At 40.3% G+C, this 25,469-nt stretch overlaps 1 protein-coding gene across 11 annotated transcripts in view; it reads left to right on the top strand.

The window, feature by feature from the left end:
- The window catches only part of UBAP2 (ubiquitin associated protein 2), a 131,642-nt gene that overhangs the window by 37,219 nt on the left and 68,954 nt on the right, over positions 1-25,469 (top strand). For 8 of the 11 annotated variants that reach the window (XM_082627843.1, XM_082627844.1, XM_082627848.1 and 5 more), the window contains exons 2-3: positions 3,978-4,117; positions 22,858-22,935. In XM_082627843.1, the coding sequence (XP_082483969.1) occupies positions 4,019-4,117; positions 22,858-22,935 (177 nt within the window). In that variant the 5' untranslated portion in view covers positions 3,978-4,018. Of the gene's footprint in view, positions 1-3,977; positions 4,118-19,828; positions 19,893-22,201; positions 22,224-22,857; positions 22,936-25,469 lie in introns of those variants that run through there. The other 3 variants (XM_082627849.1, XM_082627850.1, XM_082627847.1) reach the window with 3 other exon arrangements.

Here is a 25,469-nt window from a genome sequence, read left to right on the forward strand (position 1 = left end):
ATTAGATTTGGTTGCTCTGTAGGCCTCCTGTCAGCTGTCAGCAGTCAAGATGTCATCTTGATATTTTTTGACTGTCATTTGGGGGAGCCTCCTGTCTCCTGTGTTAGACCCCCTTGTCATCCCCCAGTTCTTGGCAATCTCTGATCTGCTTTCTTTCTTTAGTTTTGTCTTTTCCAGAATGTCATAAAAATTGCATCATACAGTAAGCAGCCTTTTAAGTCTGGCTTCTTTGATCTAGCATAATGCATTTGAGATTCATTCATGTTGTTCAGTAGTTGATTCCTTTTCATTCATGAGTAATATTCAGCTGTATGGTTATGCTACATTTACTCACTCTTTGAAGGACAGTTGGTGTATTTACAGTTTTGGGAGACTGTGAATAAAGGCGCTATGACTATTCAGATTATTTTCGAGAAAAGTGGCCTATGGCTATCCCAAGCTACAAGGGAGGCTGAGAAAGTATTTAGCTTTTCACCCTCTTTACAAGAGGACTGCAAGGGAAAAATACGTCGTAAATGGATTTTGGTAGGTAATTTGTGGTGTCAGTTGCAAACGGCCTCTTCTTGGTTTGCTGTTTTAGAGGTTTTGTTTATTCCAGGAGCTTCCTGAGTTTATGAGGTATTGTATGTGTGAACTCAACTTGTTTCTGTGTTCACGTTGATTGGAATTTTTGCAGAGTATAGAATTCTAGGTTGGAAATTAAACTCTTAAGGCATTGCTGCACTGTTTTTTAAATTGGGGTAAAATATACATAACAAAAATTATCACTTTAACCATTTTTATTTTATTTTTGGCTGCATTGGGTCTTTGTTGCTGCACACAGGCTTCCTCTAGTTGCAGCAAGCGGGGGCTACTCTTCATTGTGGTGCGCGGGCTTCTCATTGCGGTGGCTTCCCTTGTTGCGGAGCACGGGCTCTAGGGCGCGTGGGCTCAGTAGTTGTAGCTCGTGGGCTCTAGAGCACAGGCTCAGTAGTTGTGGCACATGGGCTTAGTTGCTCCACAGCATCTTCCCGGACCAGGGCTTGAACCCTCGTCCCCTGCATTAGCAGGCGGATTCTTAACCAACAGGGAAGTCCCTAACCATTTTTAAAGTGTACTTTTTTGTGGCATTAAGTACATTCACATGGTTTTGTGACCATCCATCTTCAGAAGTTTTTATGTTTCTTCCTCAGTGGAAACTCCATACCCAGTAACAGTAACTCCCCATTTCCGCATGCTCCCAGCCTCTGGTAACCACTACTCAACTTTGCCTGTGAAATTGACTATTCCAAGTAACTCATATAAGTAGAGTCATAGGGTATTTGTCCTTTTGTGCCTGGTTTATTTTACTTAGTATAATGTCCTCAAGGTTCATGCATGTTTGTTGCATGCGTCAGAAATTCCTCCCTTTTTAAGGCTAAATAACATTCCTTTGTATGTGTATACACCATATATGCTTATCCTTTCATCTATAGATAGAAACTTGGGTTGCTTCCACTTTTTAGCTACTGTGATTAATACTGCTATGAACATGCGTGTACAACTATCTCTTTGAGACCCTACTTTTAATTTTTTTGGGTGTATACCCAGAAGTGGAATTACTGAATTGACGGTAATTCTACTTTTGATTTTTTTTCTTGAGGACCTACCATACTGGTTTTCCGTAGTGGCTGCACCATTTTACATTCCTACCAGTGGTATTCAAGGATTCCAATTTCTCTGCATCTTCTCCAAAACGTATTTTCTATTTTTAATTTTTTTATCATAATAGCTATCCCACTGGGTGTGAAGTGTATTTTGTTGTTATAATCGTGTTTTGATGGCATGTTATATTTAGTTATATGCTTGGCACTTAGTAGCTCTTCAATAAGTGTTGAGTAAATAAAGGAAAATTAGTCATTTTTGTCTGTTTGGAAGGTTTATTGTTTATAAGTGGTTTTTGCCTTAAGGTATAGCTTGCTTCTAGACATCACATTCTTTAAACAAAAATTTTTATTTATTTATTTATTTTTGGCTGCATTGGGTCTTAGTTGAGGCACATGGGACCTTTTGTTGCGGTGCACAGGCTTAGTTGCCCCACAGCCTGTGGGATCTTAGTTCCCTGACCAGAGATCGAACCCATGTCCTCTGCTTTGGAAGGTTGGATTCTTAACCACTGGGCCACCAGGGGAGTCCCCTAGACATCACATTTTGAATTACATTATTGCCGGTAAAATCCAGTCTGGACATAACGTCACCTTTGGGTTCAAATACTAACTGCAAATGGGAAGAGGCAGATAAAACTACATGTAGTACGGGGTTCCCTAACCCCCAGGCCACAGACTGGTACTGGTCCGTGGCCTGTTAGGAACTGGGTTGCGCAGCGAGAGGTGAGCAGCGAGTGAGTGAGCGAAGCTTCATCTATATTTACAGCCACTCCCCATCGCTTGCATTACCACCTGAGCTCTGCCTCCTGTCAGATCAGCGGTGGCATTAGATTCTCATAGGAGCTCAAACCCTACTGTGCACTGTGCATGTGAGGGATCTAGGTTGCGCACTCCTTATGAGAATCTAATGCCTGATGATCTGAGGTGGAGCTGAGGGGTGATGCTAGCGCTGGGGAGTGGCTGCAAATACAGATGATCATCAGCAGAGAGGTTTGACTGCACAGAGACCATAATAAATCAGTTGCTTGCAGACTCCTCTCAAAACCCTATGTGTGAGTGGCAAGTGAAAACAAGCTCAGGGCTCCCACTGATTCTGCATTATGGTGAGTTGTGTAGTTATTTCATTATATATTATAGTGTAATAATAGTAGAAATAAAGTGCCCAATAAGTGTAATGCGCTTGAATCATCCCAAAACCATCCCATCAACACACCCGCCCACCATCCACCGTCTGTGGAAAAATTGTCTTCCAGGAAAATGGTCCCTGGTGCCAAAAAGGTTGGGGACCACTGATGTAGTAGTAACTACATACACTTGTCTCTTGGTATCTGCACAGGATTGGTTCTAGGACCTCCCTCAGATACCAAAATTTGTGGATGCTCATGTCCCTTATAGAAATGGCATAATAGGGACATCCCTGGTGGTCCAGTGGTTAAGACTCTGTGCTTCCATTGCATGGGGCACGGGTTCTATCCCTGGTTGGGGAACGAAGATTCCGCATGCCACATGGCATGGCCAAAAAAAAAAAAAGGAAAAAAGAAATGGCATGATATTTCTTGAATATAACCTATACACATCCTCTTGTATACTTTAAATCATCTCTAGGACTTCCCTGGTGGCAGTAGTTAAGAATCCGCCTGCCAATGCAGGGGTCACAGGTTCGATCCCTCTTCCGGGAAGATCCCACATGCCGAGGAGCAGCTAAGCTCGTGGGCCACAGCTACTGAGCCTGCGCTCTAGAGCCCACGAGCCACAACTACTGAGTCTGCGTGCCACAATTACTGAAGCCTGCGCACCTAGAGCCCGTGCTCCACAACAAGAGAAGCCACCACTATGAGAAGCCCGTGCACCACAACTAGGGAAAGCAACGAAGACCCAATGCAGCCAAAAATAAATAAATAAATTTTAAAAAAGGGAAATCATCTCTAGATTACTTATAATACCTAAAATAATGTAAATGCTATATAAATAGTTGCGATAGTGTGGCAGACTCAAAGTTTTGCTTTTTGAAACTTTCTGAAAAAATTTTTTTCTAATATTTTGCGTGGTTTTTTGAATCTGGATACAGAGGACTGGTTATATAATGGTAAAATAATTGCTGGTTAAAATTGGTGATATTTGATATTTTTGTTTAAAATTGCTATAATCATAAACCATAGGCGTTTAGACTGCTTTAGTAAATTGGCTTAAGAGCTACCAGGAAAATCTAAAATCCTAATGGTTTGTTTCTTGAGAATTTGCATTCTAGAGAACCTTTATGTTTTATCTCAAATTTCTTCCTTATCCCTGAATTTGATCCTTGTCGTTTTCTATAATCTGGAAGTTTTGCTTACTGTGTCTGCTTTCTTTCAGATTTTCTATTTTGTGCATACATTATTTTGTATATACTGTATATGATGACTTCGGTGAGCAGTGACCGGCCCAGAGGTGCTCGGGAAAAGCCACAGATTTCAGCGACACAGGCAACACAACTACAGAAACAAGTGGTACAGGTAAGTTTTTGTGGACTTCTTGTTTGCTTTGTTTAAAATTACAGAAATTAAGGGGGCACATGTGCTTTAATGTTTTCTTTTTTAGGAAACCTGGGATTTTGAAACTTGTTTTTAAAAAGTAGGTAGTATATAATAGGAAAGAGTAGATACTGATTCAGGTAACGTGGGACGTTGTTTCTTAACTATTTAATCCTGAACTTTTTCCTCCTACCTGTTAGCACCTAGGCCATCTCCTTTTCTTTATTATTATTATTAAAAATTTTTTTTATTTATTTGGCTGGGCCTGGTCTTAGTTGTGGCTAGCTGGCTCTTAGTTGCGGCATGCAGGATCTAGTTCCCGATCAGAGGTCGAACCCAGGCCCCCCTGCATTGGGAGCGTGGAGTCTTAACCACTGGACCACCAGGGAAGTCCCTTCTTTTCTTTATTATTAATCTAGGTGTGTCCCTGGAATGTAATGTGAAAATCCCAAGTCCCAAGTATATGGAGAAGTAATACTCTGAAGTAGAGAAATATCTGAATTATAAAAGTTTAAAAAATTTTTTTATTTATTTATTTTTGGCTGCGTTTGGTCTTCGTTGCTGCGCGCGGGCTTTCTCTAGTTGTGGCGAGAGGGGGCTACTCTTCGTTGCAGTGCGTGGGCTTCTCATTGCAGTGGCTTCTCCTGTTGCAGAGCAAGGGCTCTAGGCACGCGGGCTTTAGTAGTTGCAGCTTGCAGGCTCAGTAGTTGTGGCTCGCAGGCTCTAGAGCACAGGCTTAGTAGTGTGGCACACGGGCTTAGTTGTTCTGCGGGATGTGGGATCTTCCCTGACCTGGGCTCGAACCCATGTCCCCTGAATTGACAGGCGGATTCTTAACCACTGCGCCACCTGGGAAGTCCCTGAATTATACAATTTTAAAAAGCTGCCTTTTCTGGGACTTCCTTGGTGGTCTAGTGGTTAAGACTCTGCACTTCCACTGCATGGGGTGTGGGTTCGATACCTGTTCTGGGAACTAAGATCCCACATGCTGCATGGTGTGGCCAAACAAACAAACAAACAAAACCTTCCTTTTCTTTCATGCATCGTTACCTAAGAAGAGTGCTTTAATCTTAGAAAGGCTTTTTTTTTTTTTATTAATTAATTATTTTTTGGCTGTGTTGGGTCTTCGTTGCTGCGCGCGGGCTTTCTCTAGTTGTGGTGAGCGGGGGCTACTCTTTGTGGTGCGTGGGCTTCTCATTGTGGTGGCTTCTCTTGTTGCGGAGCACAGGCTCTAGGCATGCGGGCTTCAGTAGTTGTAGCGCACGGACTCAGTAGTTGTGGCACACGGGCTTAGTTGCTCCGCGGCCTGTGGGATCTTCCCGGACCATGGCTCGAACCCGTGTCCCCTGCATCGGCAGGCGGATTCGCAACCACTGCGCCACCAGGGAAGCCCTATAGGTACTTTTTTTAACAAGTTCCCTGTTGTTGTTAAGGGACATAGAAGATGGAGTCAACTCAGTGGTTGCATCATATCTTCCAGTATAAGGTTAGCCTTGTATTTTGCTGCTATCAACAGACATCTTTTATTTGGTGTTTGCTCCTAAATACACTTACCCTGATAGGTATTTATTCACAACTGACCAAGAAAGACTGGCTATTGTGGGAAAAATTTGGACTTTTTGTATGGAGTAGGCCTTCCCTGTATAGATGAATGCTTAAGAAAATGTTTGTTTCATGAATAGCCTAAATACAAGTTACGAGTAATCATAGGTACAATCCTGCTACAATCAAATATAAATTAAAACATTTTATTTTGTTATTTATCAAATCAGTAAAGATTAAATATTAAAAGTGAATTGTTGGGAATGTAAACTGTCTCCATCTTCCACCCAAATAAAATCCTTGGAATGATTTCCAGAGAATCAAAGTCTCCAGAATGGAGGAAGGAGGGCTCCCTTCCTGCCAAGTGTTGTCCCTAATCGTTTATCCATTGGCCCTTTGGGGATGGCTCATTTTATATAATTAGAAGAAAAAAGCTGCCCACTGAGCTTTGAGAAGGATTCCTAGACCCTTAGATTTCTGATTTTCCTTGTAAAAAAAAAAGTTTTGTGAGAATTTCTCAAAGGAGTATTAGTAAAATTGTCCATGTTCATTTATCCATTAACCCCATTCTGGGAAGTACTTCCTAAGGAAGCAACCTGAAATTGGGGGTGGGGTGCGTGTGCTTCATTCCACAAGATGCTTATCGCCCAATTCTAAATGTGTAATGGTAGCAGTGTACTGTGATACCCTATGGAGGTAGCAGGATGTAAGAGAAAAACCGCTGAGCTCTTTTGAATCTGAATAAACCTGGGTTTGGGACCTAAGTTTACCACTTTACCAATTAGATGTATTACTTAAGTCTCTTTGAACCTCAGTTTAAAAAGAAAAAATGCTTGGAGAGTTAGAGAAAAGTTTCAAGACTAGTATACATAATTCCCGAATATCCTTCTTCCAGATCCCCCCAGATTTAACATATTTACCATGTTTACTAATTTATCCTTTTCTCTGTCCTTCTACAAAGGAGAAACTACTCACAGCTTTTCCCCTGAACCTTTGGAGAATAAGTTGCAGATATGATGCATCTTTACCCCTAAATACTTTAGTGTGTATATTTTAAAAAACGAGGATCTTATTTTACGTAATCACAGTACAGTTATCAAAAATCAAGATATCAGCTCATCTAATGTAACCTGTGTATTGTATTCATATTTTCCGGATTGTCCCAATAGTGTCCTTTTTAGCTAATTAAGTCCTTGATCATACATTGTATTCAGGTGTCAATTCTTTTTAGTCTCTTTTTTTAAAATAAATTTATTTATATATTTATTTTATTTATTTGGCTGTGTTGGGTGTTCGTTGCTGTGCGTGGGCTTACTCTAGTTGCAGGGAGCGGGGGCTACACTTCGTGGGCTTTCTTTAGTTGCAGCAAGCAAGGGCTACGCTTTGTTGCAGTGTGCGGGCTTCTCATTGCGGTGGCTTCTCTTGTTGCGGAGTACGGGCTCTAGGTGCACGGGCTTCAGTAGTTGTGGCACGTGGGCTCTAGATCGCAGGCTCAGTAGTTGTGGCTCATGGGCTTAGTTGCCCTGCTGCATGTGGGATCTTCCTGGACCAGGGCTCGAACCTGTGTCCCCTGCATTGGCAGGTGGATTCTTAAGCACTGCGCCACCAGGGAAGTCCCTTTTTTAGTCTCTTTTAATGTGGTCTCCGTTTCATGACATTGATGTATTTGAAGAATATAGGCCATTTATTTTGTAGAATGTCTCCCAATTTCAGGTTGTGTGATATTTCCTCATGATGAGAGGGGGGTTATGCATTTTTGGTAGAAATACCACAGAAATGATGATCTTTTTTTAAAATTAATTTAATTTTGGCTGTGTTGGGTCTTCGTTGCTGTGTGTGAACTTTTCTATAGTTGCAGCGAGCGGGGGCTGTTCTTCGTTGTGGTGCGTGGGCTTCTCATTGTGGTGGCTTCTCTTGTTGTGGAGCATGGGCTATAGGGCGTGTGGGCTCAGTGGTTTTGGTGCACGGGCTTAGTTGCTCTGTGGCACGTGGGATCTTCCCAGACCAGGGCTCGAACCCATGTCCCCTGCATTGGCAGGCAGATTCTTAACCACTGCGCCACCAGGGAAGTCCTGATGATCTGTTCTTAATGCATCATATTATGACGTATAGGACATAGGTTTGTCTTATAAACTCGTAATCAGTTTTGTCATTTGATTATGTAGTATAATGTGGGGAGATAAAAAAACTCTGGTTTTTAAAAATGTAAAATGAAGGTTGGTAATATTGAACTTAAAAATAAAAGTTATTTTATGAGCAAAAATGGGCTTATTTGGGAATAGCAGAGAATTGCAATTCAGAGCAAGCAAGCCATGGCAAAAACCATAGGCAAGGGACTTCCTTGGTGGTCCAGTGGTAGGAAATCTGCCTTCCTATGCAGGGGATGCGGGTTTGATCCCTGGTCTGGGAACTAAGATCCCACATGCCACGGGGCAACTGAGCCCGCATGCTGCAAACTACAGAGCCCACGTGCTCTGGAGCCCGCGCCACAATCAGAGAAGAGAAAGCCCTCATGCCGTAACTAGAGAGAAGCCCGCGCACCGCAATGAAGAGCCCACGTGCCGCAGTGAAAGATCCCGCATGCCTCAACGAAGATCCTGCGTGCCACAAGTAAGACCCGACACAGCCAAAAAAATAAAGAAAAACAAAACAAAAACAACCAAGGGCGAGTCCCAGGAACAGGAACCTTATTTTATAGAGAAAGAGGAAGTTGGGAGGGGTTGTTTGGAGCAAGTCCATTAGAGAAAAGTGAGGTTCAGGGTAATAAGGGTTTCCCATTAGCTGAGTTGCTGGAGTAGTTGATTTCTTGTAGGGATGCAGTGTACGTATTTTCCCAATGGGGCCTGCAATGGTAGTTTTTCCTGTAATTGACCTCTAGTGGTACTGCATGAGAGCTTCCCCTTCTGGCCTCCTGATTCCATTTTAGCGAGGTTTCCCATTATTATTCTCACAATATTTACTTTGCAGGATGGTTGGAAGGAATTAGAAGTTGCATAAGTTGTGTTCAGGAAATGGGAGCTTTTATTGTATATTCCACATAAGTTATGAAGTGATTATAATATTTGAAATTTTGATGGAAAAGGCCCGGTTATTGAAAGGACCCAATATTATAGCACAATTGTTAAAACATTTAAGAAAAAAGACTAGTAGGCTATATTAATAATGCTTATCTTTGGATGGTGGGCATAAGGCTGATTAAAACCAAAAAATCCTACTTCATTAAATTTTCCAAATTTACTGGGTGACAGATCCATACAAAACATTTGGCTCCACTAGAAAAGCTATGAACACATTCTTCATTGTGAAAGTAGCTTTAGCTCCTATGAGCCAAGTGAATGAAAGAGAGATCCAGAGAAAGAGAGTCAGTAATGCTATTTTTCTTGGCAAGAATTTTTTTCCACTTGACAGTTGTATGGTGGGTGTCACTAATGTTTGTTGTAGGGGAGGGTGTATAACCTTGTTAACTTACCCCTTGATTCTGCTTTTTCCTCTGATTTCACAAGCTGTACAGATCTCTTGACACATTCTAGAGCTCAGCCTGACAACTTGCCTATCATACTCTAATTTGTTTGGTGCTTTGTTTTTCCAATATTGAAAGTAATTTCCTCTGGACTAGGTCAGTCAGCAAAGGAAACAAATATTTAAAGTTTCTGAGTTAAAACGGTTTATATTTCATCGCTGTGCTATGCTAGCATTGCAACACTGTACTTGTTAAACCACTGTCAAGTGCATCAGCTGTGCTTTCAGAAGTTATGTCTAGATGGTCTGTAATCTCTTAGGAATAAGACAGATGATAGCACTGGAGAGAAATGCAAAGGATCACAGTATTTAAGCTGAAAAAGCTAAGTCTGAATAAATTAGTAATTGGTATTTACCTTACCTATGGTAATGAATAGTGACTTCACGGTTAGAAATAGTGGGTGCAACAGAAGCAGCCGCATAGCACAGGGAGATCAACTCGGTGCTTTGTGACCAGCTAGAGGGTTGGGATTGGGAGGGTGGGAGGGAGACACAAGAGGGAGGAGATATGGGGATGTATGTTTATGCATAGCTGATTCACTTTGTTATAAAGCAGAAACTAACACACCACTGTAAAGCAATTATACTCCAATAAAGATGTTAAAAAAATAAAATAAAATGAAAATAAATATGTAGAAGCCCTAGACTGTTGTCTACAGCAAAATGCTGTTGGTAATAACTATTCTGCTTATAATCTTTACTGGAAGTCTGTCAACTTGAGTGTTTTTCTTATTAATATTTTATAAGATAATAGAACTGGGGCGCTTTCTTTGTTTCTGTAACTTGTATACATTTAGGAAGCACAGGCAATTCTCTGGCAGTTTTTAAGTTTAAATATTGCTGCCTTTAGAGCTATTATTGTAGTTATCTTCCCCTTTACCCTATTACTTTTTTTTTTTTTTTTTTTTTTTTTTGCGGTACACGGGCCTCTCACTGTTGTGGCCTCTCCCGTTGCGGAGCACAGGCTCCGGACGCACAGGCTCAGCGGCCATGGCTCACGGGCCCAGCTGCTCCGCAGCACGTGGGATCTTCCCGGACCGGGGCACGAATCGGCAGGCGGACTCTCAACCGCTGCGCCACCAGGGAAGCCCTGACCTATTACTTTTAATTGATCCTACATCCCTTTTCAGAAAGATATTACAGCCAGAGTCCCTGGCTTTGGTGTATATTATACCCTGTGAAATTCCTTTTTTGTTTTTGTTTTTGCTTTTTGCGGTACGTGGGCCTCTCACTGTTGTGGCCTCTCCCGTTGCGGAGCACAGGCTCCGGATGCGCAGGCTCAGCGGCCATGGCTCATGGGCCCAGCCGCTCCGCGGCATGTGGATCTTCCCAGACCGGGGCACGAACCCGTGTCCCCTGCATCGGCAGGCAGACTCTCAACCACTGCGCCACCAGGGAAGCCCTGCCCTATTACTTTTAATTGAAACTACATCCCTTTTCAGAAAGATATTACAGCCAGAGTCCCTGGCTTTGGTATATCTTACACTCTGAAATTTCTATATGCCATATTTTCTGTGTGAGAAGTCTTGAACCAGGCACATTCTGCTAATAAACATCATACAGTGAGTAAGTGAATTTCTACAACTGGTTTGCAGTTCACTTTCTTGGATTTTTTCCCATTTATTATATGTGTGTGTGTGTGTGTGTGTGTGTATTTTTTTAATTGAAGTACAGTTGATTTACACATTGTTAGTTTCATGTGTACAGCAGAGTGATTCAGTTTTATATATATATATATTTTTTCAGATTATTGTCCATTATAGGTTATTATATCAAATACAGTTCCCTTTTTCTTGCAGTAAATCCTTGTTGCTTAACTATTTTCTGTAGAGTAGTTTGTATCTGTTAATCCCATACTCCTCTAATTTATCCCTCCTCTGCTTTCTTTCCCCTTTGGTAACTATAAGTTTGTTTTCTATGTCTGTGAGTCTGTTTCTGTTTTGTATATCGATTCATTGCTATTATTTTTTATTTTACTGGTTGATTGACTGATTTATTGATTGATTGCTGCACTGCGTGGCATGCGGAACTTCCCTGATCAGGGATTGAACCCACACCTCCTGCAGTGGAAGTGTGGAGTCTTAACAGCTGGACCACCAGGGAAGTCTGGTATTATTTTTTAGATTCCATATATAAGTGATATCATATAATACTTGTCTTTCTCTGTCTTTGTTTATATTTTTTATTTTAGCTCCTGTTTAACATCTGTGTTTTCCCCTTCTTTTCCTTTGCTTCTCCCTCCCTTCCTTCCTCCCTCCCTCCCTCCCTCTCTCCCTCCCTCCCTTCCTCCCTCCCTCCCTCCCTTCCTCCCTCCCTCCCTTCCTTCATTCTTCGTTGGGTCTTCATTGCTGCATGTGGTCTTTAGTTGCAGCAAGTGGGGGCTACTCTTCGTTGCTGTGTGCGGGCTTCTCATTGCTGTGGCTTCTCTTGTTGTGGAGCACAGGCTCTACGTGCGTGGGCTTCAGTAGTTGTGGCACATGGGCTCAGTAGTTGTGGCTCGCGGGCTCTAGAGCGCAGGCTCAGTAGTTGTGGTGCATGGGCTTAGCTGCTCCACGGCATGTGGGATCTTCCTGGACCAGGGATCGAACTTTTGTCCTCTGCATTGGCAGGCGGATTCTTAAGCACTGCGCCACCAGGGAAGGTCCCTTGCCCTTTCTTTTTGACCTTCTTCCAGACCTCTTTTTCTGATCTGAAATTTTTCCCCCCTAACGTTTTATTATGAAAATGTTCAGATATAACAAGAAGCTGAAAGAGTTGTACAGCAAACATCCATACACTCACAGTTACCTTTTTTGCTGTATTTGTTTTACCACATCTGACTAGCTATCCATCATGCTATCTTATTTTTTTGGATGCATTTCAAAGTGAAGACATCAATATACTTTACCCATGAACACTTTAGCTTATATATCATTAACTAGAGTTTAATATTTATCTAGGTTTCTCTTTCTTTTATATGTGAAATTTTACATACAGACATTTTAAGTGTATCAGATCATTTTTTGTAGGATGCATATACTTCTGTAGCCCAGTCTCTTATCAAGATACAGAATATCACCCTCATCCCAGAAAGTTCTGCTCATTTTATTTTTCAAAAACATAATTTTTATTTTATATTTATTAATTATTTGTTTATTAATTTTGGCTGTGCTGGGTCTGAGTTGTAGCATGTGTGATCTTTAGTTACGGCATGCCGGCTCTAGTTGCGGCACGCGAACTCTTAGTTGCAGCATGTGGGATCTAGTTCCCTGACCAGGGATCGAACTCAGGCCCCCTACATGGGGAGTGCAGAGTCTTACCTACTGGACCACTGGGGAAGTCCCTTATTTTATTTTCTTGGTACAGACACCTGCTTTAGAGTTCTGGTGATTTTCTTAATGTACCGTTGACTGCTTTCCACCTTGCCCGGAACTCTCATTTCCATCTTTCTCTGTGCCTCTTTTCATTTGATTCTCGAAGGTTTCCTATGACTAATGCAGACTGGGTTCTCCCAGTTCTTGTACATGTTGTAGTCACTTTTCTCAGTCTTCAAATGTAAAGTGACAGAAGAAACATCTCCTTTTACATTCCTTCCTTCTTGTGGCCACACTAGCCTAGACCGTCAAGACTGCATTCTTAGACTGTTCAAATAGCTTCTTCCCTTGTTGGGAGGCAGCATGATTGATATACTGGATACTACACACCTCTGGTAGTTAGGAGGTTTGTGCCAGTAACACCCAGCATAAAGCGTGAGTAAATTACTTAGGGGCACAGTATGGAGTTGAACTGTGTTACTACCTCTTAAGATCTTTCTAGCGATAAAACAGAAGCTCTACTTTATGATTTAATAATTTTTATAATAGGAACTTTTTGATTTTATAGAAAGATAATGCTTCATGGATGAATAGTTTCATGATGGTTATTTACCAAATTGCTGTTGGCCCTATCCTGTATAATACTTTTAATGTGTTTTTCTCAAGTTTTGGCATTTTTCTGAGAGACAGAGTGTGTGTCTGTGTGTACTAATATTTTAAAGCTGTAAGAATTAGTTCATGCATATATTCTACTTTCCTTGCTTAATTGCCTAAGAACTTTCCCTGTCTAATTGCATTGATCAGACTCTTCAGTACAAATGGCTGGAACAGACATCCTTATTTTGTTCTTGATCTTAGGAGGAAAGCTTTCAGTTGTCTTTCACCATTAAGTAGAATGTTAAATTGTAGGTTTTTAAAGTTGACTTTATTAGGTTGAGGAAGTTCCCTTCTATTTCTGATTTGTTGGGGGTTTTTTTGTTTGTTTATCCTAAAAGGGTATTGGATCTTATCAAATTCTTTTTCTGTGTCTACTGAAATAATTGTGGGTTTTGTCTGTTATTCTATTAATATGGTATATTACGTTAAGATGTTAAACAACCTTGCGTTCTTAGGATAAACTTAACTTGGTCATGGTACATATTGGTAAGTTGCCGGTATGGTAAGGTTTGCTAGGATTTTGTGGGGGGATATTTTTCTCTAGTTGTCTTTTCTTGTGATGTCTTTGCTTTTGGTATCAGGGTAATACTGGCCACATAGAATGAGTTAGAAAATGTTCCCTTCTCTATTTTTTCGGGAAAGTTTGTGAAAAATTGGTGATTGATGTTCTTTCATTGTTTGGTAGAATTTACCAGTGAAGCTATCTGGGCCTGGGTTTTTCTTTCTGGGAACTTCTTTGATGACGAATTCAATCACTTGTTAACAGATTTTCCGTTCTTCTTGAGTCAGTTTCAGTAGTTTGTGTCTTTTTAGGAATTTGCCTTTTTAGACAAAATTGTTGATTTTTGTCTCGGTTGTCCAGCTTGATGGCATACACTTGTTCATGGTTATTTTCTTATAATCCTTTTTATTCCTCTAAAGTTTGTAGTGATGTTCCCTATTTCATTCCTAATTTTAATAACTTGAGGCTTCTCTCTCTTTTCTTGGTTGTTCTAGCTAAAAGGTTTGTCAATTTTGTTGATTTTTCTCTTCTTTATTTCATTTATTTCTACTGTAGTTTCTATTATTTCTTTCTTTAAAAAACTGTTTTGGAATTAGGGTTTTGGAAGATTTGCCAAAAAGTTGGAAAATGATACAGAGGTCTCTACAACATTTACCAATCTTCCCTTAATGCTAACATTTTATATCAAATGTTGGCAAACTTTTCCCAGAAAGGGTCAGATGGCAAGTATTTTATGCTCTGCGGGCCACACACAGTCTCTGTTTCATGTTCCTTCTTTGTTTTTGTTGTATTACAACATTTTTAAAAAAATTTATTTATGTTTGGCTGTGTTCGGTCTTAGTTGCAGCACGCAGGGCATGAGGGATATTTTGTTGCAGCACGCAGGTTCTTCAGTGTGGCGTGCGGGCTTCTCTCTAGTTGTGGCTTGTGGGTTTTCTCTAGTTGAGGTGCGTAGGCTCCAGAGTGCGTGGGCTCTGTAGTTTGCGACATGCAGGCTCTCTAGTTGAGGCGCCTGAGCTCAGTAGTTGTGGCGTGCGGGCTTAGTTGCCCTATGGCATGTGGGATCTTAGTTCCCCGACCAGGGATCGAACCCGTGTCCCTTGCATTGGAAGGCAGATTCTTTACCACTGGACCACCAGGGAAGTCCCTACAACATTTAAAAAATTTTAAAACCTTTCTTAGCTGGCACACCATACAAAAATCAGATCTTAGGCTATAGTTTACTAACTTCTGTCTTATATAATTATTTGTCAAGAGTAAGATAATAACATTGGCACAATATTATTAAATTAATACAGTCTTCATTTGGGTTTCCCTAGTTTTTCCACTAAGGTCTCTCTTCTTTCTTGTTTTAAATATTTATTAATTTATTTGGCTGAGTCAGGTCTTAGTTGTGGCACGCGGGATCTTACTTGTGGCATGTGGGATCTTTCTGTTGCAGTGCACGAGCTTAGTTGCCCCACGGCATGTGGGATCTTAGTTCCCTGACCAGAGATCGAACCTGCGTCTTGTGCATTGGAAGGCAGATTCTTAACCACTGGACCACCAAGGAAGTCCCAAGTTCTCTTTTCTGTTCCAGGATTTGTTTTCATGTCTCCTTAGACTCTTCTGATCTGCAACAGTTTTTCAGTCTTCCCTTGTTTTTCATGACCATTGCACATTTGAAGGGTATATTTATAGGTTTTTAAAGTAATTACTTGGTTACCTATCATCCTCCAAAGGTGAATAGTTAGTATTATATATATTATTATGAACCTGTGAATTTAAGCATTTGAAGGGTTTCAGTTATTTCTAGTTATTACCCTTTTTGAAGTTGAAATTATCCTGTCTTTGGCCAGGTCTCTTCAGATTGGCTCCTGAGGTCTTTTTGACTTTCTAGTAATCTTTGATGGTTTCTTCATAAACTGGTATGATGAGTTATTCCAGACTTATCTTGTATAATTCCTGCTGTGTACCTAGATCAGACATTGCTCTAAGGAATCCTGGCATCTTTTAGTAGGAAGTGGCACTTAGAGACCTCAATCTGGTAACTGATGTTTATTGTTACTGGGTTTGTCATTGTTTATAGTTCACTCCAGTGGACAGAGTTAAAAGTAAAATGCCTCATGAGTTAGTAATGCTGATAGTTCAAATTCAGGACTACAGGATTTTCACTTCTTTTATATTACACTTCTGATCACTTTTGATCACTTCTACACTGAGAATACTAGTTTCTTCAGAAACAGGGGATGGTACAATTATATATATATACATATTTTTTTAATTTAAGTTTTTTGGCTGCATTGGGTCTTCATTGCTGCATGTGGGCTTTCTCTAGTTGGGGCGAGTGGGGGCTACTCTTTGTTGCGGTGCACAGGCTTCTCATTGCGGCGGCTTCTCTTGTTGCGGAGCACGGGCTCTAGGCACGCGGGCTTCAGTAGTTGTGGCTCGCGGGCGCTAGAGCACAGGCTCAGTAGTTGTGGCGCATGGGCTTAGTTACTCCGCGGCATGTGGGATCTTCCTGGACCAGGGCTCGAACCCATGTCCCCTGCATTGGCAGGCGGATTCTTAACCACTGCGCCACCAGGGGAGTCCTGATATAAATGTTTACATCCTTTGCTGGAGCAACAACGTGTGTATCAGTCTCCAATTCTGTAAGAATTTTCTGAATTTAGGATTTTAAACTTTAAACTTTATCTTGAAGTCAGTTGATAGAACAAATGTCTAACTGAATAGTTTCTGCTGACTTGAAATTTTAAGGAAACTGCTTCGTTTATTTGCTTCAGCTCCTTTTGTGGTAGCTTTTAAACTGATAGTAGTAACTTGCAGGATGATCACACTTGCACATCTGAGGGCCTTGGTCTTTATTAGTATTGGTGAAAATTATTCATCAACCAAGAGGCACTCTGTGTATGGACCTGGGAAGTAAGTGTCTACAATTCTTTGACACAAACAGGGATCTCATAGCCATCCTTGTTTTTGCTGTTTGCTGTCTCATAATGTGACTGGGAACCATTGGCAGCTGTCATTCCATTATGTCATGACACAGCCAGCGTTTTTGGTTATCTAGAATATGTTAGTCACTCTGCTGGAAGTCAGTAACTTGTTATCTGCTTTCTTTTATGATGGTTACTATTTGGTTTTTCACTGTGACAGCCTTAATACAAGACCGCCTCCATTAATAGCCTTCAAAGCATATTTTATTTGATAGAGGTGGTCCTCAAGTGAAAAAATGATGTGGCTGCTAATGCCAGCCTGAAGGACAGATTGGTGCACCCACCGCTCCAGGGTACAGCCTTTGGTACCCATGGCACCTGAATCAGCCGATAAGCTCCATCTGAAACTTGTAAGATTCCCCCTCTACCCCCCTTTAAATATTATACTGTATCTACATACCCTATTCATGTGCCCATACTATACTTTCTCCATTTGAGACATCATTTAGTTTTAGTTTCACTTCATTTAGTTTTACTTCAATAAGTATATGCTTAATAGTCACCATTAATACTTAGGTCAGTATCTCTAGTCATTTTGGTTCTTTGAAGCCAGTGCTGTTATTGATTCCTCAGGAAAGGCTCATGAGAATAACAGTCCCTGTTTTCTTCCATGCTGGTAACAATTTATGCCCTTTCTATTGAGCATAAAGTCAGTTTTGCTCTCTATAAATGCTAGGCTCATATTTTCTTTCCTTGAGTATCTTAAAATGTTACTTAATTTTCTTTTTGCATAAAGCACTGCTTTTGACAAGTTTAATGACATGCTGATTTCTTTCCCTTGTAAGTCTTTTGTCATTTCTGCCTACATGCACGATGGATATTTTTAGAGTCCAGATATTTTACTAGAAAATTTCTCAGTATGGGTTGTTATGGGTTGATGTTCTTAAGTATGGTTTGTTTTCTTTCACAAATTTGAATAGTATTCTATTTGCTTTCCAGACATTTTTCTTGAATTTTAGCTTTAAACATTTGTACTGTTCCCTTTCTGTCCTTGTCTTCTTCAGAGACTTGTATTCTCCACAGATTCAGGTTGAGTTGTCTTTTGCCTACATTCAACATTTGACACTTTCTTTCTACCATTCTTTTATCTTTTCTTTTTCCTTTTTTAAATTTCTTTTTTACTTAAAGTATTTTTCCTCTTTCACCTTTTATTTCTCTTGTAGCATTAACTGTTAAGTTTATTTTTTTGTTCCTTCTATTTTAGTCTTCATTTTCATTTCTGAATTAGAAAAACTTAGACATAAAATGTTATTCTTTTATGTCTTTATTGTTTTCTTCATGCTCAGTCTTTTAGTGCATTTTGAAACAGAAGATAGCAGTTTTGCTTTTTCCCCATGGCACCTTTTTTGGTGTACTGTCATTGGTTATGGGGGGTATTATCCTGCTAATATTCTTTTTCTCTTATAGTAACTTTGTATGGGATTTGACCTTTAATTTTCTATTGCTCATTTTTATGTGAAATGAGTCTTCTTGGACTTTTACATGGCAACATGGTTCAGAGTGGCTTTTCTAATTTCATAGTGTTTCCTCTTTTTCTGTGTAATTATGTTGGCTTGCTTTCTGAGATTTTCTGTCTTTGTTCTCCTCCCCCAGTGTGGACTGTTTTAGATTTTTCTATATATGTGGCCCAGTTTTGATTTTACTCCCAGTATTTTCTCTTGATGGGAACCTTAGCTGGTTAGTTTCAGTAGTTTATGATGGTGACTACCCCAGCCTATTTAAACCTTTCTGCAATCCTAGCACATAGTTTGCTGTTGGAGTTGTCAAAACCCTACAGTGCCAGGTGCTGTGCTTAAATTGGCCCACCTTACTTTCCAGTAAATGCCTCTTGGCTACTTGGGGTTTTCCTGTTCTTAGACCAGTCAGACACCCCAGTGCTGGCCTCTGCCACAATTATTACCATGCAGATCTTGTATCTGTTGTTTTTTCTTTTCCTGTTTGTATTTTGAGGTTTGTTAAGGGATACCTTGTCACCTAGTTTTATTCTGTGTTGTTGTTGTCCACGGGATTTTAGGTTTGCTATAAAGTTAGAACAAAGATGTTTCTTTATACAAACATAATTCCACTATCAAATTTCATAAGTGTATCATTGTTACAGTGTTCTTTCTCTACAGTTAATATTCCAGTTTTGTCAGTGTGGAACTTTCATTTATTCCAGTAATGTCAGTTACTCCAGTAATGTCCTTTATAGCACGTTTCCTTCTTCCAGTATAGCATCATCCTATCCCCTTTGCTTGACATGCTTTTTTAGTCTTCATTAATCTGGAACAGTTCTTAACCTTTCTTGGTCTTCTGAAATAATAGGAATTTTGAAGAAGGCCAGTTACTGTAAAAAATGTTCAATTTGAATTTGTGTTTTGATGTTTCCTCCTGATTAGATTCAGGTTATAGATCTTAGGAATGCTGTTTAACTGACATTGAGTATTTCTGAGTACCATATGTAGAGTCGCATGATGTCTCTCTGCCCCTCCCTGAGGATGTTAATTTTGATCACTGAGTCCAGGTTTTGCCCATTTCCCCTAAGTTATTGTTTACGAGGTTTCTGCCAGCAACTAAAAAATAATCTTTGTGGAGACACTTTGAGACCATGTGTAAATAACCTCTTCCTCATCAAGCTTTCCCCTTTAGAATCAGCATTCATTGATGATTCTTGTTTGAATTAGGCTTTACTGTGGTGGTTGCAAAATGAAGATGTTTTCAGCTCTACTACTCCCTCTTACAGTCTTTTTATCATTGCCGTATTAGTAAGCATATTTTTATTTTTATTTTTAAAAAATTTATGTATTTATTTTTGGCTGTGTTGGTTCTTCGTTGCTGCGCACAGGCTTTCTCTAGTTGCAGCGAGCAGGGGCTACTCTTCGTTGTGGTGCGCGGGCTCTAGGCGCACCAGCTTCAGTAGCTGTGGCATGCGGGCTCAGTAGTTGTGGCTTGGCGGGCTCTAGAGTGCAGGCTTAGTAGTTGTGGCGCACGGGCTTAGTTGTTCTGCGGCATGTGGGATCTTCCCGGAACAGGGCTTGAACGCATGTCCCCTGCATTGGCAGGCGGATTCTTAACCACTGTGCCACCAGGGAAGTCCCAGTAAGTGTATTTTTAAAAGATTACTCTAATGATCTAAGAAGTAAAAATCAAACCAAATAGAGATCATTTTTATTTTTAATTGGTTAAATTTGCATTTTTTTTAGACTGGAGTTTGAGGAAGCAGGCTCTTTTACACTGTTAATTGAGTATAAAGTTCTGCAGCCTTTGTGAAGAGCATTTTTGAGCAGATGGTATGAAACTCCTTTTAACAATTTTCTATATACTTCTTTGACCTAGTAGTTTCACATCTTTGTATTTATTCTAAGAAAACTATCCTGGATGTATTAGGTGTAATAATGGCTTCAGGTAGTGTTTGGGTAGTAATGAAGAATTCAGAGTATGTAAAATGCAAGACCTATCCAGTAGATTTTTATGCAGCCAATAAACATTATGATATAGGTATTTACAATTGATTATGTGTTCCTACAAAGTAGTGTGATTAGTATTTTGTTTTTGATATAAGAGAAAAATATGTAAGTACCAAATAAATAGTTTTTGTTGTTAGATAGTTACCTTATGGGTCACTGTTATTTTCTTGTGGGCTTTGTGAAAATTTTGTAATTTAAGGAAATTTAATGGTAAGAAGCGATGAACATTCATATTGCTTGGGTTGCAGCAAGGCTCAATGAATATGCATGAGGTACAATTTCTAGATTTGAAATTCAGAGTAGAAGTGATTGCTATCAGGAAAAACGGGCAAAAGTTAACCATGCAGGGTTTTAGCACTAAGGGCCACATTGGTTTACTTGCTTTTTTTTTTTAGTTTATTATTTTTAAATTTTTAAATTATTTTTTATTTTTATTGAAGTATAGTTGATTTACAATGTTGTGTTAATTACTGCTGTACAGTGATTCCGTTTTATATATATATATATATATATATATATATATATATATATATATATATATATATATATTCTTTTTTTAATCCCAGTGGTTTACTTTCATAAAAGGTTGCCACTACCCAAAGCTCAAATGTATAATGTGGAAGTCGTCTTACATAACTCACCTTCCCCTTTGGTTTTCCTTTTTACCTCATTCAGTTATTTCATACCTTAGTCCTTTTGGCTGCCGCATTGGGACTTCTCACTTGAGGGTATGTGTAAAGAAGGCCCTTATATATACTGGTTAGAATTGAGGTAAAATTTGCCGTGTGTGTAGACACTGTACAAACGTCTTTCTGGGTGTAATGTAACACTACAACTGAGGTCACAGCAGGCATAGGTTGGGATGAAAGGATTGGCCATTAGATTGGAGGGAACAGACCAAAGCTAGCTGGAGCTTGTATAATCAACCAACAACATGGACTGGAAAGCTCTCGTGAGAAGCGTTTTTACATTGTAAAAAACACTAACAACCTCTCCCCTTCCACCCCCATTGAGATTATTATGAATCTATATTAAAAGCAAAGGTGAAAAGTTGTTTATTGGGACTTCCCTGGTGGCACAGTGGTTAAGAATCCGCCTGCCAATGCAGGGGACACGGGTTTCAGCCCTGGTCCAGGAAGATCCCACATACTGCAGAGGAACTAAGCCCGTGCGCCACAACTACTGAGCCTGTGCTCTAGAACCCGTAAGCCACAACTACTGAGCCTGAGTGCCACAACTACTGAAGCCCACGCGCCTAGAGCTCATGCTCCGCAACAAGAGAAGCCACCGCAATGAGAAGCACGTACACTGCAAAGAAGAATAGCCCCTGCTCTGCGCAACTGGAGAAAGCCTGCACACAGCAATGAAGACCCAATGCAGCCGTACATACATACATACGTACATACATAAATAAATAAATATATTTTTAAAAAGTTGTTTATTATTAGCACTTAGTGGGTCTCTCCTCCCCCCCAAGCCCATTCAGTAATTTAAATGATTTAACTTTAAAAATATTTATGTTGGGAGTTAGTAAAGATTTTAGCTAGCAATGGTTGGTATGTTACTATTAACTGATTGCACAAGAGTTACCTTTTTCAAATTTCTTTTTTCTTTTTCTTTTTATTATTTTTTTGGCTGTGCCACACGGCTTGTGGGATCTTAGTTCCCTGACCAGGGACTGAACCCACACCCTCGGCAGTGAAAACACGGAGTCGTAACCACTGGACCGCCAGGGAATTCCCAAAAGTTTCCTCATTTAAAAAATATCTTTCTGGGCTTCCCTGATGGTGCAGTGGTTAAGAATCTGCATGCCAGTGCAGGGGACACGGGTTCGAGCCCTGGTCTGGGAAGATCCCACATGCCACGGAGCAGCTAAGCCCGTGCGCCACAACTACTGAGCCTGTGCTCTAGAGCCCGCGAGCCACAACTACTGAAGCCCGCACGCCTAGAGCCCGTGCTCTGCAACAAGAGAAGCCACCACGATGAGAAGCCCGCACACCGCAACGAAGAGTAGTCCCTGCTCACCGCAACTAGAGAAAATCCCGTGCACAGCAACAAAGACCCAACGCAGCCATAAACAAACAAACAAACAAACAAATACCTTTCTAATTTTTAATTGTCAGAAATACTACAAAAGGAAACCTCAAAAATTCGGTAATTTGATTTTTTTTAAGAAGGATTTTGAGTGAAAAAAGCAACTGGAAAAGGGTTTTCTGCATAGTTGACTAAGCGTTTGAAAGTTGCTTCCTTTAAAATTCTGTTAAATTAAAACCATTTTAAAATTGTGGTTAAAAATAAAAATGTAACTTTAAAAATAATTTTTATTTAGATAAATACAGCCTTTTCCCTTCCGAACTGGCCTTTCTTGAGTTGATAGCAGAGCTTTTTTGCTTTTTGACAGCAAGGTTGTGTCTAAGCCTGTATCCTAGTGGTTGTTTCCACTGCTTCCTGTTCTTCCACTTCCTGTTACACTGTAACTTCATCTGCCCAGGGGAAAGAAAATTCAAAAAAGAAAATTCAAATGAGTCACAAGGCTAATGAAGATGAACAGGACTTTAGGTCCTTTGGTCAAAGGAATGGGACCTTTATGCTATTTAATTTGGTGCTTATTCACCTTTTGGGAGTACACTATACATTTAGGAGGTCTAAATTCAGAGTCCTTTTTTTTAGTTAATCAGTATTTCTGTTACCACAGTGATTGAGAGTTTTTATCTGTTTATACTAGATTTTGCCATCTAACTTGTATTTTTGGTGCTCCAATCTTGAACAGTTGTATGTGCTTTTCCAGGCAACAGCCGAACAGATGCGTCTTGCTCAAGTGATCTTTGATAAAAATGATTCAGAGTTTGAAGCTAAAGTTAAACAGGTATGTTTCTGGCAAAGGATACTGTCATTTTTGTAATCTATTCTTACTGTGCTTAAAAAGATAATTTCACTAGAGATTCTTATTTTATTTTATTATTTTTTCTTCTTTTTTTCTTTTCTTTCCTTGCTATATGCGGGCCTCTCACTGCTGTGGCCCCTCGCGCTGCGGAGCACAGGCTCCAGACGCGCAGGCTCAGCGGCCATGGCTCACGGGCCCAGCCGCTCCGCGGCATGTGGGATCCTCCCGGACCAGGGCACGAACCTGTGTCCCCTGCATCGGCAGGCGGACTCGCAACCACTACGCCACCAGGGAAGCCCGAGATTCTTATTTTAAACTGTGCTTCTTGCTTAGTTGTAAATAATTGGATTTTGAACTTGTGATTCAAAATCAAAATACCTGTATTGGTGGCTAGAGTGAAGGATTTTTGGCAGTAGAACCTTTCTGAGTTACTAGTGTTACATGTGAACAATGAGCATTTGTGAAAGTACAATGGCATTGTATATACCGGTGCATAGAAAGTATAATTAGTATATGGCAAGTTCTCAGAAAATTTTGTTCAGTGTTACGGAAGAGCTGATTTGCCTTTTCACATATCGTGGTGATCCCAAACATAGATTGGAAAAGTTACAAAATTAAATTTTAGGGTGATGTTTTCACTTAGAACTTCACTGATATAACATTATTTTAATTTCACATTCTTCTTTCCTGATAAGACTTCTTTTCCCTTCAAGATTCTAGAAACCAAGCAATAACCTTTACCTTGGTAGAGGTCTACCAATAATTCCTTGGAGTGAAAGTCCCTTGGTGAACTCTTTATTTTAGCCCTGTAGTATGTAAACTCTTTGTTCTTGCTTATAGTTGCTGTCATTAGACTTAATGGTGATATTTTTGGAAAGCCACAAAAATTATTTATTAAAAATCATAGAACTTACTCGCTGGAATGAGATTTATGAATTGTTTGAGACATACTTCTACATATTATATCACCTTTTATCTGAGTAGCAGAGCAGATACACAAAAAAGCGCACTGGTACAGGAGTTCAGAGCTTTAAGTTTTTTTTTTTTTTTTTTTTTTTTTTGCGGTTCACGGGCCTCTCACTGTTGTGGCCTCTCCCGTTGTGGAGCACAGGCTCCGGACATTCAGGCTTAGCGGCCATAGCTCACGGGCCCAGCCGTTCCGCGGCACGTGGGATCTTCCTGGACCGGGGCACGAACCCGCGTCCCCTGCATCGGCAGGCGGACTCTCAACCACTGCGCCACCAGGGAAGCCCCAGAGCTTTAAGTTTTAACGATGGTTCTCTCTCTTACTAATCCAATCACTGGGGGAGTTTTGACAGTTATTATAAACCTTTTTAAAAAAAATATTTATTTATTTATTTATTTGGCTGCATTGGGTCTTGGTTGTTGTGCGTGGGCTTTCTCTAGTTGCAGCGAGTGGGGGCTATCCTTTGTTGCAGTGCCTGGGCTTCTCATCGCGGTGGCTTCTCTTGTTGCGGAGCACAGGCTCTAGGTGCGCGGGCTTCAGTAGTTGTGGCATGCAGGCTCAGTAGTTGTGGCTTGTGTGCTTAGTTGCTCCACGGCATGTGGGATCTTCCTGGACCAGGGCTCGAACCTGTGTCCCCTCCATTGGCAGGTGGATTTTTAACCACTGCGCCACCAGGGAAGTCCCTACTGTGCATCTTAACAACTGCATGTGACAGGTATTGACCTACTACAGATCGTTGATAAAAATCTGACCTTATTAGTAGACATCCAAAGACTGAAGCATGGGAAAGCTGTAGAATGTATAGAACCTTGCTGGGTAACACAGGGAGGAAATCAGATGGAATGATGTGGTGTAAAGAGCTGTATTTATGAGACTAAGAGACCTGGCTTCCCGATAGGCTAATTGTTTTGTGACCACAGAGAAATCGCTTCAGATGTTGGGGGTCAAACTGTTTTGAGCTGAAGCTGATACATACTAAAATAGTTAAAGGTACTTAAAACACAGCAGATATTTAAATCATACATTTGTTCACTGATAATTGAGAAACCTATATTGTGCCTAATCTGTGATTGTTCCTTGTGTTGAAAATATTAAATAGCTTAATTATCCCTTGTTAAAGGGAATGCACCAATGTGATTTCTTTGATTTCAAACATAGTACCCTGTTGAGGCTACTTGAGAAAATAGTATGTCCAGGAGTGAGTTTTGTGATAGCTGCCAAATTCTATTTTTTTTCTTATTTATTTATTTAGACAGCAGGTTCTTATTAGTTACCTGTTTTATACATATTAGTGTATATATGTCAATCCCCATCTCCCAGTTCATCCCACCACTATTAGCCCTGCTTTCCCCCTTTGGTGTCCATATGTTTGTTCTCTACATCTGTGTCACTATTTCTGCCTTGCAAACCAGTTCATCTGTACCATTTTTCTAGATTCCACATATATGCGTTAATATACAATATTTGTTTTTCTCTTTCTGACTTACTTCACTCTGTATGACACTCTCTAGGTCCATCCATGTCTCTGCAAATGACCCAATTTCATTCC

Source organism: Mesoplodon mirus (genome assembly GCF_964341445.2).
Source record: "Mesoplodon mirus genome assembly, chromosome: 1".
NCBI classification, from domain to species: domain Eukaryota; kingdom Metazoa; phylum Chordata; class Mammalia; order Artiodactyla; family Ziphiidae; genus Mesoplodon; species Mesoplodon mirus.